Genomic DNA, 15241 nt, shown 5'->3' on the forward strand with positions numbered 1-15241 from the left:
ACGTACTCCCTTCTTCTTCTCTCTTCTGCAGGAGCATGACATTGAGACTCCCCATGGCGTTCTCCATGTGACAATGAGAGGTGTTCCCAAGGGCAACAGACCCGTCATCCTCACCTATCATGACATTGGCCTCAACCGTGAGTCAGCCAAAAATACCTGTATATTCATCGACACACAATGTCCTGGATGTGATGAATCTTTTGTTTTAGCCTCTGCACCTGACATTCTCACACACACACACACACACACACACACACACACACACACACACACACACACACACACACACAGGTCCTCGACAGAGTTTAAACTCCTGAACTCTCACACTCTGAGTGTGTGTCCTCTGTTTGCACCTTTCTAGACAAGTCGTGCTTCAACACCCTGTTCAACTATGAGGACATGCAGGAGATCACGCAGCACTTTGCAGTGGTTCACGTGGACGCGCCTGGCCAGCAGGAAGGTGCACCTCCCTTCCCCACCGGGTGGGTGTCAGACTGGTTTTACATGCACTGATAAATGGGAACAAATGTATTTCACTGCTGATGTAAGAGCCGCAATTCATTTCTTTAGTTAAAATGTAAAGCGAGCTGGTAGTTCATTTGCTAATGGAGCACATTCATTGTTTGACCTATTAGTCAAAAGAGTGCTGAGTATTTCAATTTATGATAAACTCAGTTTCTCAAATTAATTCAAACATGAGCTAATGACCCCGTACTTCTACTTGTTTAGTCTCACGTGCGTTTCATCTGTCTCTAGTTATCGCTACCCGACCATGGATGAGTTGGCTGAAATGCTGCCCTCTGTGATGACTCAGCTCAAGTGAGTGGCCCCTGTGTTAATAGCTGATCAATGGTAATGTGCATAAATTGACTATTCGTCTTCAGTCCCACAGTAACCAGTGTTTTCTCTGCAGGGTCACCAGTGTGATCGGCATTGGCGTGGGAGCTGGAGCGTACATCCTCTCCCGCTTCGCAGTGAGTCCCAATCAGGACCAGAGCGTCTACACTTTCACCCCCTTTATTTGTTTGTACTCCTCTCTGTTTTGCCTGTAATAATTGAAGGTTTTCAGGCCACACAGCTTCTTACACTGAACATTGAAGCCTCCCATCAAGCCCACACAGGGCATCAGGTTTCTCCACAGTCTGCTGCATATGCTGCCATTCCTCAAATGATGAATCACCTTGGTGATTCTCTCCTTTTCAGTTGCTTACAGCTAGTTTCCGCACTCAGCGCAGTAGAGCTAAAATAACTGAATGTGTACAATAGAGCAGAAAAAGCTTGAAGTGACAGAGAGGAGCGAGGAAGCACTGGAAGTTGAATAATGGAAAGAGAGGATGGTGGTAATAGGTAAAAAGGGAAGGTGTAGGGATTAGTAGTCGTACCACCAAGCTCTCCATGGAGAGTCTGCTCTTGTTTCAAATTAATGAAGAAAATTGATTCTGAAATGCATTTGCTGTAACCTGCTTGGAACAAAATGTGTTTACCCTTGATAGATTTATAGCAGCTCTTGCTGCATTGCATTTGCATGATGTTGAAAGTGGCATCCGCAGTATTCCCTCAGCATTGGGCGAGATGGATCTTAGAATTCCCAGACGTCCTCTTTCTGTCTTCAGGCAATTCCAAAACTGCATCCCTCAATTTAGAAGCCCAGGATTCCATCTTCAATGTTTCATATCTTCATTTAAATAAACAGACTCATTTTATCACTTTAGAGAACACTGCAGTGGCCTTATCTTGTATCTGCACTGTTGAGGGAATGCACAAAATCACACATAATGCAAGATAACACCCATGTAGGACTATCTTGTTGGTAAAAATGCAATACTTTTAAGTTTGCATGCGTCCTTCCCTTTCCAGCTGAACAACCCCACGCTGGTGGAGGGGCTGGTTCTGATCAATGTCGACCCATGTGCTGAAGGCTGGATTGACTGGGCGGCTTCAAAGGTCAGTATTCCCACTGCAGCATGAAGCTAGTCCTCAGTCACTCTGCAACATAGAGCTATTACTTAAATAATTAACAAGCCATTTCAGTTCAGTTCCCAGCCATTTGTTAGGTTGTTATTAATTAATGCTTTTTGGCGTTCAGCCACTTTCCTTTATGCTCTCTACCCTAACCATACTATTTCAAGATAACTGTTTTATGTTATTTATGCCTAGCATTTTATTCTAGTCTACTCTATATTTTGTAAGGTTCACTTTACTATATGATGCAAGAACTAAATAAGATTACTAGTTTTGGAATTGTGGATGCTGACACCAAGCCATTGTTAATGCCCACAATACTTGAGAATACATTTTTATGTATAGGTTATTGTTTTAAAGAGACTTAAAAAAAGCTAAGCGTAAGATGTATAAGTGTTGGATTAATGCCATTAAAACAGAGGCAGGGACTTTAATCCTGTGTTAATTAGATTAAACCTGCAGTTTTGGGGTTAAGGGCACTCGGAAAATAATCAGAACTAAGCTTCAGATTTTTCCTGGACAAACTTGTTGAAACAGCACTACTAGTGTTGATTCATTTGGATTGGTTTCATTTTGAGTGAAATAATTTGCTTCAAAGTGTAGGACACAATGGGTCACAATACTGAACTGTACATTGTTGTGTGTAGTATACAAGATTGTTGGGGGAGAACATTCTTTGCCGCGTTAGTGTTACACACAGTCATGGAACCAAGGGGGAGCTTGATATGACCTTTGTCCCATATAGATTAAAATCAACCCACTTCATTTGTTCTCTTGTTATTCTTTGGCTCAACCAACCCAAATGTATAAAAGATAATGATAGAGAGGAGACATTTTTTTTTTTCTTTTTAAAGATTGTTTTCAGCATGTTGCCTTTATTGCCAGTAGTGATGGAGAAAGAGAGAAAGAGACAGAGGGTTATGACTTGCGACAAAGCTGGCCTGAATCGAACCAGGAAGGTTGCGTTTATAATGGTATGCACCACAACTACTAGGTCAGCAGGATGCCCCATCCTTCACAATTTCTAAAACTTCAATTTGGCTTCTCCGCGTATTTGCTTCCTTTTATAAAATCAAACATTAAATCTGTCAGTGCATACACTTCATGTAGACACAGGCATGGCTATATAGCCATAACCATAAGGTTCCTACCTAAATAAAAAAAAAAGTCAGCTCTTGTCTCTGTCTTAACTGGACCTGTCTTCCTCTCATGTGCAGCTGTCTGGATGGACCAGTAATTTGGTGGATATCATCATGGCTCACCACTTCAGCACTGTGAGTTTCTCTTGCAATACATTACTCACCGTGTGTGTTGTTTTTTTTTTTTTAGTGTTGTTGACCTTTTTCATTAACAATGTGAAACACTTACTGAACCTCGGGAGGCTTTTCTTGATTTCCCTTGATACCTTTACCTCATCTCGCTCTTATAACAGACATTTACTAATTATTCTATTTCTGTCCTCCTGGATATATAAACTGGTAAATTACAGACTCAGGGATGAATTCACAAAGAATGGATTGCGGCCACTGATAGTACCATGAATTGCGCGTCACTTTCAACCGCTATCTGCCCCTTCTCATGGTCCGATTCGCAAAAGATATTGCCCATATAATATTACAGCGCAAACACGCCCATAAAGCTTTGCAGCTGAGTGCAATTTGCTCTCTTTCTGATTGCGATGTGGCAAAGTAGATATGTTGCCTTTGTGCAAAGAACACAGAAGGCAAAACAATGGCAGAGAGAAAAAGAAAAGTGACATTTTCAGACTGCGAGCTACAGGTCCTGACTGACGAGGTGCAGAGGCATTCCTCAAAACTTCGGTCAAGGAATTTAAACGTGACAGAGAGAAACCACGTCTGTCAGTGCTGTTGGGATTGTCAGCACACCTTCAGATTGTAAAAGAAGATGGCATGATTTGAAGTGAAGGGCACCCCTTTATAAATGCACTTCAGTTGCCACCAACTCTGAAGATGCTAATAATTTCACTGTAACCGTGTGTGGATATTAGTGCTGATTGTTGTAAATTGGACTGTTTTTGCAATGAGGCTCATTTGCATAGCAGGGGGCCAGTGTTGCATCAAATGTATGCATATTACCTCATTTAAAGACATGCAAATACCACAGGAGCACCGAGACACTATTTGCTTGGCAGCGCAGTTAGGGGTGCATTTCACCCTTCGCGGGTGCTCTGAGAATTAAACGATTTCTATTTGTCTTATTTTTGCAGGTTGAGCTGCTGTACAAGGCGCGCAATCCTCATGTGAATTAAGCAATAATATAACCACAGTGCAAAAGCTGAACATACCGTATATACAGATACCCTAGCTTGTCTGGATGACTATTGCACATTCTCCCTGTCCATTCAATACATGCTGATTACATAAACTTCATATGGAGTCTACCTCTTATTTCATTTCAAGTCATTTGAGGCTTGTTGTACTCTGTTCAACAGGATGAGCTGACAGAGAACCAGGAGCTGATCCAGACCTACCGACTCCACATTGCCCAAGACATCAACCAGGACAACCTGGCCCTCTTTTGTGGCTCCTATCAATAGTATGATGCAAAACATTATTACACACTGTACACAAATGTTTTTCTAAGCAGTTTCTAGCATTTCCTCATTTATTTTGTTCTTGATCACATTTATGGGTGTAGCCGAAGCATGTAAATTCTTTATCAGAACGTGCAGTAAGCCAGATCTGAATACATAGAAAGAAGCAATGCATCACACAATACAAAGAACAAGGGTGAGATATTAAATCAAGAGGTGCACCGAAAATCATGTTGTTCAAATGTTCCAGATCTAATCGTAATTTGTCTCCCTGCATCAGCCGTCGGGACCTGGAGATCGAGAGGCCAATCGTAGGTCTGAATGAGGACACAGTTAACACACTGACGTAGGTTTTAAGACTAAGAAGACACAAATAAACTTTAGTTTCTCAGTGCACTGTTTCGAGAATATTTATGCCTAATCTTATTCCCATCCAGGTGCCCTGCGTTGCTGGTGGTTGGTGACACATCACCTGCTGTGGAGGCTGTGGTGAGTTACACTCCGTCATCTCAGTAACATAAGAAGTTTTGGGAAGCGTTTGCAAGGATGTTTCTTTATTTTTTAGCTCAGTAGTAACCTCTCATTTAATGTTTCAGGTGGAGTGCAATTCCAGGTTAAATCCAACCAAGACCACACTGCTAAAGGTGAAGCTTTCTGTAATACATTTGTTGACGAATAAAATGTATGATATAATGTTTTTGACTATACAAAGAATGAATTAATGTGACTGATACTTTTCTCCAGATGGCTGATTGTGGAGGCTTGCCCCAAGTTGTGCAGGTTGGTTTTTCAGGTTTCAGGTTTGATCATTAAGCAATTTGTCTAAATTATCCTTACTATTAACTTTGATCCTTTCATCTGTTCACAGCCAGGGAAACTTGCTGAGGCCTTCAAGTACTTTGTGCAGGGAATGGGCTACAGTAAGTAAACATGCTCACGTCTTTTGCTACTTGTGGTTGGTCAGTAAAAACATCAAAATATAAAATGATACCGGTACAAACTAGTCGACTCTATATTGAATGTCCAAGAATTGTTTACAGGCTTACACCTTTTTGGGCTGACGTGTGTGGGTGAGGTTTGTCTGTGTTCTTCACAGACCTTCCTGTTGACGTGAGTGCAATGACCACAGTTACTTAAACTAGGGTTGTTTTCACTGCAGTCTCCTATGAGCTGTTGCTAAACACCCCCATCGCTGGGGTTTGGACTGTGGCCAGCAGTGCATGAAAAGACAGTTTTTTGTCAGCCTGGTCACGGAGAGGCAGCCTGATGGGCTCTGTGGACGCTAACGCCGTTTCCTCTCTGCTCTTTGCAGTGTGTGGTCCCCACAACCCTCAGTAGGTGAGGTGTAAGTGCTTCTAGCATGACTGAAATATCAATGGCACTCAAGATATGCTGAACAATAATTCATTTCCTGTTCAGTGTGGGTGTTAAAAAATACCCTCTGTTTTTTTTTGAGTGGAGTGATTTTCTTTTCTATCCAGAACTGTTTAATGATGCAGTCTCTTTCTAGAGACTCAACGTGCATAATTAAACAGGCCTTCAGGTCATTCATCTGCAAAGAAAAACAAAAACTGTCAGACCATACTGACTTACAGTGCACCAACCAGACTCTATGGATGGATGGATGAAATCAGGAAAGTAGGTTTGCTTGCTCTGGCCATACAGATGATGCCTTTCTGTGTGTGTATTTCTGTAATGCTAATTCTCTTTTGCTCTCTCCCGTTCCCAAACCCTTCACTGTGGGAGGCACCCTCGGGTGTAGCCAGTATGTCAGTGCCTCAGTGTTGCTTTAAAGGCCACAGAGTCCCCCTGTTGAGTAAATGCCACTGCAGGATTAAAACTGATTAAAAGGAGTGTTTTCAAGCTGAGAAAGTGTAGAAAATTAATCTCAACACCTCAGCATGTTTCTGAAAGCTGATTTTCCCTCATTAACGAATCGCCACAATATGAAATGCAAAAGAGAAACAGCCAAAAAGTACAGGGAATAAAGATTGTAGTTTGCACACATGCTATGATTTCTTACCTGTTGTTGATAGCAAATCGCTTTTTGGTGCTCAATGACCAGCAAGCTGCGACAGAGCCTCAGTTTGAATCAGAAATACACTGATGTGGGATGAAGCAACGTAAGAGCTGCCTTTTCAACATTTCTCCCTTTCTCCTTTCTTCCTTCTTTAATCATTGCTTACAGTTCCCTACGTTCTTCTCAGTCACCTCAGCAACGAATCAGGTACTGGGTTCTTGATCAGCTGCCAGACTAGTAGGCTTTGAACCCAATAGAACCCAATAGCCTCTTAGCACTCCACAGTGGATGAATGTCAATGTATGCAGAAATTCTCCAGAGAGCACTGTTTGATATTGGTATTCAACAGCAGCAACAGTGTGGTGGATACAGTCAGTATTATACACAGTGAGATCATTCTGCATACTTTGACACCCATTCATCTCCCTGTAAGAGTTCAGTTTGTCCTGTTAGCATGGATTCTGTCCTCAGTGTCCTATTTTGTTGCATGACCTGCTGGTGTTGCTTCCTCAGCCACTTCAGTTGGATTGCAAATGCTGTGTTATGCTGTTTTATTGCTTTCAAGGTTGTTGTTTGTTTTTTAACAGTGAACACACATGCAATCATTTTCTGTTTTACTGTTTCTATTCATATTTCTTTTTATTTGATTAGTCTCCATATTCGAGAATTATTTGCATGGTACGCACTTTTGTTGTTGTTGCATCAGGGTAAAGGCCGTTTTATGCTTCTGCGTCGAATCGACTCTCTCACACACACACACACACACACACACACACACACACACACACACATGCTGGCTCGACGCGCACACCAGCGCACAAGTATAAACATCAGGCCACTTACGTAGGCTACGGCGAAAGCTCTGCGTGGAGCCTCCGCAGAACCATAAAACGGCCTTTAGTGTTCCCACACTGCGCTGAGTCTCCATGCTGTGTGAGTGGAATATCAATGCGTAACGTTTGTCTGTTTCAGTGCCGTCATCAGGAATGACTCGTCTGGCTCGTTCACGCACCACCTCCTCTTCCAGCATCACGTCCATGGACAGCAGTCGCAGCCGCAACAACCTCAACAGCCTGCTGGAGGGCAGCGCCATGGGGGCCTTGGACAACCAGGCCAGACCCCAGACCATGGAAGTCTCCTGCTAAACCACACCCAACACCCAGCACACTCCCATAGTAACTTATGTGCCCTCTCCCCCTCTTTCTCTCTCTCCCCCTCTGTCTATCTCTCTCTCATCCCGCTCCTAAGCAACTCAATGCCAGGAGATTCTGTAATAAACTATGTGATTTAGAAAAGAGGATGTAAGAAATATATTACCAGATGCATATTATTAAATATTGAATATTAAATACACCATCAAAGTCACATTCCTAGCAGAAACCATAACTACATTCAGATGTGTTGTGTTCAAATGGTCAAACCATATGATTGACAACAACCCCTTGTATTTATTTTTTTCACATTGTCTTTGTTTTTAATTGTCTTTATAAACACTTTAGAAATCATCCATGTGTTCAAAATAACTTGTAGACTTTTTTCATTGCACAGACCAACACTTTTACTATTTTACCTGGTCTCTCCTGTTGTAAACTCTAAACTTTTAGGATGCATTGATTTTGATTTGCTGTATCTCTGTGCAACCCAAACTTGCTGCGATGTGAGGCCGGAAAAAGTCACAAAGTATACAGAGGGATCACTAAACCTACTGTAGCTGCAGAAATAAAGGTAACGTGATACATGGAAGAACCATTGCAGACTATAGCACATTGTCAGTAAAGTCATGTACCAGTGTGTCAACTTTTTTGTATTCTTTTTGTGACTGATCTCATCTCTTTTTCTTTCTGCTTTGCGTTAATGATTTTGTTCAGTTGAATAGATGTTTTAACAACCTTTATCAAGTGGGTTATGATGTGAAAAGTAAAAGTCCCTTCAATGAGGGGCCCAGTGGTGCTTCTCACAGTCTGCTGATTCAACTCATTTATATTACTACTGAATAAAGCTACAACACGACAACATGTCTGGTGTTTTTTTTCTCATAATTTATCAGTACATTGCCCATAAGTCTGCCTACCAAGTGCACTGGCAGCTGTTACTGTTGTCCTGCTTGATGCCCTGCACTGCTACAACTACTATTATTTCTAGTCATAGTTTGATTATCTTTATTGTTACTATAAGTGCCACGGTGCATCATACCAACTGCTATAATTGTTATGAATCATATGTATCAGTGTCTCTATGCCCCAAACCAGCAGCGGCAGATGGCTGCCCACCAAGAGCCTGGGTCTGCCCGAGGTTTCTCTCTAAAAGGAAGTTTTTTCTTCACACCAAATCCTTGCTTGTGTGAAATTGTTGGGTCTTTGTAAATCATAGTGTGATCCAGACCTACTCTATCTGTAAAGTGTCCTGAGATAACTCCTGTTGTCATTTGACACTATAAATAAAATTGAATTGAATTGCACATAAAAAACAAGTGTAGTGCATGTATTTGAATTAAAAAAAGAAAGAAAGAGAAAGTAGTGTCTATCTCAGTGCAGTGAGCGGTTGTGCTTTTCCTCTTCTGTTAGTGGAAAAGTGAGGTGACTGTGGTGAGTTAGTTTCCAACCACGCTTGTTCTTATTTCCCCACAGTGACAACTATGAGGCAGTCTATATTTAGCACATATTGAAAGAAAAAAAAAACAGTGATCAGCTGCACTGCAAATGAGATGAGGAGATTGACTTCAAACTAAAAAGATGTACTAAAGCGCTAAATGTTAATCAGGTGAACACTGAGGCTTCTCTTATCATGCTGGGTTCTCCATTGTGCAACACTACAGTTTTCCTCAATTGATGTGTACAGTTTAATGCAATGCCATGCAACAACCCTGCTATGAATACTGTGTCCATTTTTGTTGACATCTCTGTGAACAGTTGTTAACTTGTGTCTAAAACATGTGCACTCAAATCCAAACAATTTAAGATGATACTCTTATTTAATTGCAATCCGAACATAATATTTTTACTATAAATAATGTTAGATACCACATTTACAAATAGGACTTTTGCTATATTTGGTGAACCAATCTAGAAAACCATTTGAGAAAGATATCCCACACACTGGTAAGAAATGATTACATTTTTTTGATAAGATGTTCTTTCCATCTGCTCTAACATGCAGTTCTCTGTGATTACAGCACACATCTGACCCTGTTTTGGTAAAGATTATTTTATTTGTTCCGTTCACAGTAGAGTTAGGACTCAGTACATCTGATTAGAGAATAGTACAAGAAGAGATTATGAAGGAACTTTTTTCTTCTTCTTGAGCGTGTGAAATTCAACACAAAAAAAAGCCAACAGCAGTTGTTGAAAACATATCCAACAAAATTAAAAAAAAAAACAAAGAAGGTAAAAACAAGAAAGAGATAACATAATTAATTTCATTAGCTAATTTCTTTAATTTACATGCTCGAAAAGGAGTAGGAAGAAGTATAAACTTATTTAAACCTAACCCTTAATAATTAAATCATTAATTACAAAAACTCAATACAATTATAGAACTTGACATACTTGTCACTTATCACACCCATAGTTACATAATTGCAGTTAAATACAGTAAACAGCTATATACATAGTCTCTTAATTGTCTTGACAGAGCAATAAATAAGCATATACACGTGCATATTGGCATACACATACTATACATACATATACACACACCTGGTGATCAAAGCCCTTCTTCATCCCTGTATTTTATTTTGTTTTTTTAAATTTGTTTTCAACCTTTATGTATCCAGGTAAGTCGATTGAGAACAATTTCTCATTTGCAACGACGACCTGTCACATTCACACAGTTCCACATTCATACCTGGAAGCTGCCCAGTACAACCACAGTCTGATCTGCTGACCACTGAGCAGCTCCACTGGAGCAGTTGGAGGTTAAGGGCCTTGCTCAAGGGCACCTCAGTGGTGGTAATGAGGGAGGAACAAGCGCTGCTCTTTCACTTTTCCACCCAGATTTTATCCGGCCGGTCTGGGGATTGAACCGATCCCAAACTCGCTTCCTTAACCCCCTAGGCCACCACTGCCACCACTTTAGTGAGGATCATATCTTTATATATTTTTAAATAATTTTATAAACTGGATAATGTTTGGACATTGCTTTAAACATGCAAACTGTTCCACAATTTCACTCCACAAATTGAGATACAACATTTGTTCATAGTTTTACAGTTTTATTTTTGTGACCTTATCTTATCTGTGAGCATGAACATCTCTCTAAGCAAAGACTGAAACCAGCAAGTCAAATCATTTCTACCATCTCTGATATACATAAATGAAGCGTAGGGCTGCACAGTTTTCACTGAAAGAATTATTCATTTTAAAAAAACATTGTTAATTTTCTTTGACATTTTTTACACAAAAATGATTACGAGTACAAAATGCCAATGTCATATTGCTCCACTACTGCACTGCTTCATTGCAGTGTCAGCATGATGGATGACCTTTATGACTGCTGATAAATCATGACAGGAGTAGGCTGGCAGGGGAACCTTTGTCATGCTTCTGCAGAGGTTTAACTCTTATCTGATTTTTAACATGACTGGCAATATCTGAATGTAATGGGAACACTAAAATGACGGATGAGGAAATGTGCTCAACGCTTTCCATTAACCAGACATCATAGTTCAGCTGCAAAATCTAAAGGCAGATAAAATGTAGTTTGGACCAGTGTAACCCTAATTTACACAAACTGTCTGTGTGATATAACGTCATGGTTTCAAACCCACCACATTGCACCACAAGGTGCATGTACATGTATATGTAAATGCTGCTTACGTAGACAAACAGTTCATTCCATAAACAAGTGATGCTCTATAAGCCCCAGCTGAAAACATTCTGTATTCAAAAGATCAACACGAGCTGTTCTGAGTCAGGATGTAAGGTCTTGAGCGTCACAGGAAGCTGCAGCAGGGTGACATACATAAAGACCATGCAGGATGTCTCGTCTCTTCAGTCAGCCACCACTATAAACAGCTGTAAACACATATTACAGGCATCCGTATGTATGTGTGTGTGTGTGCTGAAGGCACACAAGCCTTTTTTTTTTCATCAAAAAGATTTGTAATTTACCAGTTGATCTGAGAAAGATCTGGCTTACTACTTGTGTGGAATATCATTTCTGGACAAACAATACAGAAATTGAAGGAGGTGAGTAGCCTATGTTACTTGCTCTGGTGATGGTATTTTTCCTGAAGGAAGTTTTCTTACTTTTTTCTTTTTTTGTTTTGTACGATGACTTGACTTTTACCTTCAGAATATTAGTAAACTTACTGCCTGTTCACCAGTATTACTGTGATATAGAAATAGAAATAGAAATGATATATCAATTTCATATGAATGGAGAAATCAGTTACAGGTTAAACTGTTTATTTGATTTTTTTAAAGATATTTTATTAACTTGCTGCTGCTATTATTAAAGCATCTTAAGAATAAAATCTCATCTTTTCATTTTTCTCGTAAACATGTTGCATGGAAATTTAACACAGGATATCAATGCCTCTTGTTGTGGTTAGGCGCCTTCCTGTATCATCTACATGTAGATATTGTTGTCAGGTTACAAAATAGTGTGCAGTACCTGTAAGCTCTTTCACGGATGGCAGTCATAATGTAATAACTAGAGGGATAATTACATTATGAATGTGAAGGGTATTGAAGGCCTTTGAAGACACACCATTTTCTAATTATGCTCCTCATCTCGCCCTGTGTCTATTTTTCTGCCATTTCAAATCACCAAAGAAACCAAAGAACATGGGGACCTGCCCCATCCGATGTCAATCCAACCTGACAGTCCTAGAAAATCCACCTGAACCTGTATCACCACGTAGGTTATTTTCCGAAGACATCAACGCAGAAAATAAAACAAAGAAAAATGTTACAACCAGAATTTGGTTTATTATATGCTTCTCCTTCTTTCTCTCTGCAGCCCTCCAGGAGAGCATTATTGTATCCCTCTGTAACTACCCATCTTTTGAGGGTATGACCATGTGCATCGGGGAACGACTCACCATCATATCAGAGTATGTGATGTAGCTCCTAATGTTTCACCCTCACTGTTGTTTTCGCCTAGACAGATACAGTTAGTCATTACTGATTATTTTCTCCAACAGCGACGGTGATTATATGATGGTGAGATCCACAACCACAGGCCGTGAGAGCTACGTTCCCACCAACTACATCGCCAAGGTGACACACAGGTAGGTCATTGTCATAAGAACTCATGTTAAGACATCTGTCTCATTACTGTGTGTGTGTGTGTGTGTGTGTGAGAGAGAGAGAGAGAGAGAGACACACACACACACACACACAGAGAGAGACAGAGAGACACATAGAGAGAGACAGAGAGAGACACAGAGAGAGACACAGAGAGACACAGAGAGACACAGAGAGAGACACAGAGAGACAGCAGAGGAATTGTACAGAAGTGAAATGAGGGGTGGGGAGTCCCCTGACAGGTGGGAGGAGTCTCTTTATAGGTAACCTTTACCTCAGTGGAGACAGAGGTTTGGAACAAAACTTGTGTTCTCTCCAGTGACATGACACCAGCCTCTGCCTCCTGTAGTTTCAGTCCTCCTCCAGTGGGGAATGTGCTTTGATACTGTTCCAGTGGATTTTTTTCAAACTTGAAAACAACAGCAACATACATACAGTATTTATTTTTGTCTTTATGACAACACTGTCTTATTGTCCCATCGTGTCTTCTCCCTGTTCAGGTGGCTGTTCACAGGCATCAGCAGGTACAAAGCAGTGGAGCTGCTCATGGAGCCTAATAACCAGAGCGGAGCCTTCTTGATTCGAGAGTCAGAGACAAACAACGGTTAGAGGGTTATTTTTTCTTTTTTTTCCCCACTGTGAATTGCATTCAAAACATACTCAATCCAAGCCCAAACTGTGACACCAGGACATAAAATGAGCTTTAAAATATTATGTGTGGTGGGTGTCCGCAGATCATTTTAATGGTTTCTAATGCAGTTCCACTATTAAAAGAATTTTGCTTGTACAAGTGACAGTAGTCAGATCATTAGAATGGCTTAATTTGCCTTAGAAACAACTAGAACTATGGTTTAAGAAGGAAAAGGAATATTAATCAGTAGAGCTGGGCAATATATCGATATTATATCGATATTGTGATATGAGACTAGATATAGTCTTAGATTTTGGATATCGTAATATTGTAATATGGCATAAGTGTTGTCTTTTCCTGGTTTTAAAGGCCGCATTACAGAAAAGTGATGTCATTTTCTGAACTTACCAGACTGTTGTAACTGTTCTATTATTTGTCTCTACCCACTTAGACAGTATATCCACATTACTGATGATTATTTATCAAAAATCTCATTGTGTAAATATTTGGTGAAAGCACCAATAGTCAACTCTACACAATATCGTTGCGGTATCGATATTGAGGTATTTGGTCAAAAATATCGTGATATTTGATTTTCTCCATATCGCCCCACCCTATGAATCAGTGCTGGCATTAATTATGTGCAAAATTAAGAATCAAGGCTGTGTAGTTTAACTCCTACATCTGTGATCTTTTTTATGTTCAGATTGTTACTCGCTGTCTGTCCTGAAGAGGGCCAACGCTTCATACTTGGACTGTGTAAAGCACTACCGAATCCCTCACCTTGAAAATGGCTGGGTCTACATATCTCCAGGAATCCCCTTCCCCTCCCTGCATCACCTGGTGGAACACTATTCAGGTTTGCACGGATGATGTAATAATGTTTCCCTGCCTGAACATACCAGAGATAACTTTATACCAAAATTGATATTAAAATGTTGCCCCTTCTCACAGAGTCTGCAGATGGACTGTGTGGTCGGCTGACAGAGCCTTGCTTCATCCAGGGTTTAGACAACGCTAGGGAGGCCAGGCCTTTACCCACAACTGTCAGAAGGCCTACCATCAACTGGAAGGACATTAGCAGGTGTGGCAGACTGTCTTTAGCCTTGCTTCTACTAATGACTGCCACAAGATGTCACTCTATTACAGCAGAGCATGAGCGTCCTGCTTAAATAACAATTGATTCATCTTTGTGAAGTTTATTAGTCTTTGAAAATCCTTTTCTGTCTCTTCCAGGTCAGTGCTTTTCAAGAGGCAGAGAACAGAGTCAGATAACTCTCTAGTGAGCGAAGGCCTGAGGGAGGCCATCACCTCCTACCTCCAAATGACAGAGGGCAACGATCACAGCTGGGACACTTGAGGAGATGGATCAGTCTGACAAAAAGAAGTCAGACAGATAGAGGGAAGTCAGACGCTGTCCTGTCCCATCTCTAGTTTGGGCAAGCCATTGGATGAGGTCATCTGCGTGCCCAAATGTAGTCTTTGCTGACCGCCCTGGAGTTGAGGAAGGGCTAAGACACTACAATGTATGTTGTAACATACTGTATGTCAGCAACAAGAATGTTTTTTTGTGTGTTTAAAGAGGCACACAGTGGAGATGTGAGCTGAAAATTGAAAGTCCGTGAGACATTTGTTCTCAAATGGTTTCAAAAGTTGAATGTTTCTCTTAATTTAATATGTGCTGTTGAATGCAATATGTAACATGCAAATTCTACTGGAATATGATTGTTGTTATATGGTTATGATATTGGAATCCAATAAAATATGTTAGCTATGTGATAAATGAGCAACACAAAAAGAGAGTCTCGTCTATATTTTCTTGGTAT

The 15241-nt window shown here is 40.5% G+C and overlaps 2 protein-coding genes across 6 annotated transcripts in view; both read left to right on the plus strand.

Moving 5' to 3' along the window:
* The window catches only part of ndrg3a (ndrg family member 3a), a 40667-nt gene extending 32116 nt beyond the window's left edge, over window positions 1–8551 (plus strand). For 2 of the 4 annotated variants that reach the window (XM_031279151.2, XM_031279167.2), the window contains 14 exons: window positions 32–137; window positions 362–482; window positions 757–819; window positions 914–974; window positions 1858–1944; window positions 3180–3236; window positions 4415–4518; window positions 4797–4862; window positions 4954–5005; window positions 5113–5160; window positions 5261–5296; window positions 5385–5436; window positions 6705–6743; window positions 7509–8551. In XM_031279151.2, coding sequence (XP_031135011.1) covers window positions 32–137; window positions 362–482; window positions 757–819; window positions 914–974; window positions 1858–1944; window positions 3180–3236; window positions 4415–4518; window positions 4797–4862; window positions 4954–5005; window positions 5113–5160; window positions 5261–5296; window positions 5385–5436; window positions 6705–6743; window positions 7509–7681 — 1065 coding nt within the window. In that variant the 3' untranslated portion in view covers window positions 7682–8551. Of the gene's footprint in view, window positions 1–31; window positions 138–361; window positions 483–756; window positions 820–913; window positions 975–1857; window positions 1945–3179; window positions 3237–4414; window positions 4519–4796; window positions 4863–4953; window positions 5006–5112; window positions 5161–5260; window positions 5297–5384; window positions 5520–5556; window positions 5997–6704; window positions 6744–7508 lie in introns of those variants that run through there. The other 2 variants (XR_004897713.1, XM_031279159.2) reach the window with 2 other exon arrangements.
* A 2856-nt stretch (window positions 8552–11407) lies between these two features.
* On the plus strand, window positions 11408–15213 carry si:ch211-25d12.7 (src-like-adapter 2). 2 transcript variants are annotated; one of them, XM_031279239.2, is made up of 8 exons: window positions 11408–11722; window positions 12311–12395; window positions 12498–12591; window positions 12682–12768; window positions 13285–13388; window positions 14122–14274; window positions 14370–14499; window positions 14652–15213. In XM_031279239.2, the coding sequence occupies exons 2-8, from the start codon at window positions 12323–12325 to the stop codon at window positions 14773–14775; spliced, it is 765 nt and encodes a 254-aa protein (XP_031135099.1). In that variant the 5' UTR covers window positions 11408–11722; window positions 12311–12322; the 3' UTR covers window positions 14776–15213. The 2 variants fall into 2 exon arrangements, with proteins under 2 accessions (XP_031135099.1, XP_035858409.1); XM_036002516.1 differs by having other exon boundaries at window positions 11409–11722; window positions 12307–12395.
* Window positions 15214–15241: the final 28 nt, after the last annotated feature.

The sequence above is a fragment of the Sander lucioperca genome, chromosome 6 (genome assembly GCF_008315115.2).
Source record: "Sander lucioperca isolate FBNREF2018 chromosome 6, SLUC_FBN_1.2, whole genome shotgun sequence".
NCBI lineage: Eukaryota > Metazoa > Chordata > Actinopteri > Perciformes > Percidae > Sander > Sander lucioperca.

What these genes read in the sequence shown, in the direction of transcription:
- si:ch211-25d12.7 (XM_031279239.2), top strand. Translation starts at nt 12,323, where the DNA reads ATGGGGACCTGCCCCATCCGATGTCAATCCAACCTGACAGTCCTAGAA. An exon ending in AGAGTCAGAGACAAACAACG is followed by an intron (nt 13,389 to 14,121) that starts GTTAGAGGGTTA and finishes TTTTATGTTCAG; the next exon opens with ATTGTTACTCGCTGTCTGTC. An exon ending in AACTGGAAGGACATTAGCAG is followed by an intron (nt 14,500 to 14,651) that starts GTGTGGCAGACT and finishes TGTCTCTTCCAG; the next exon opens with GTCAGTGCTTTTCAAGAGGC.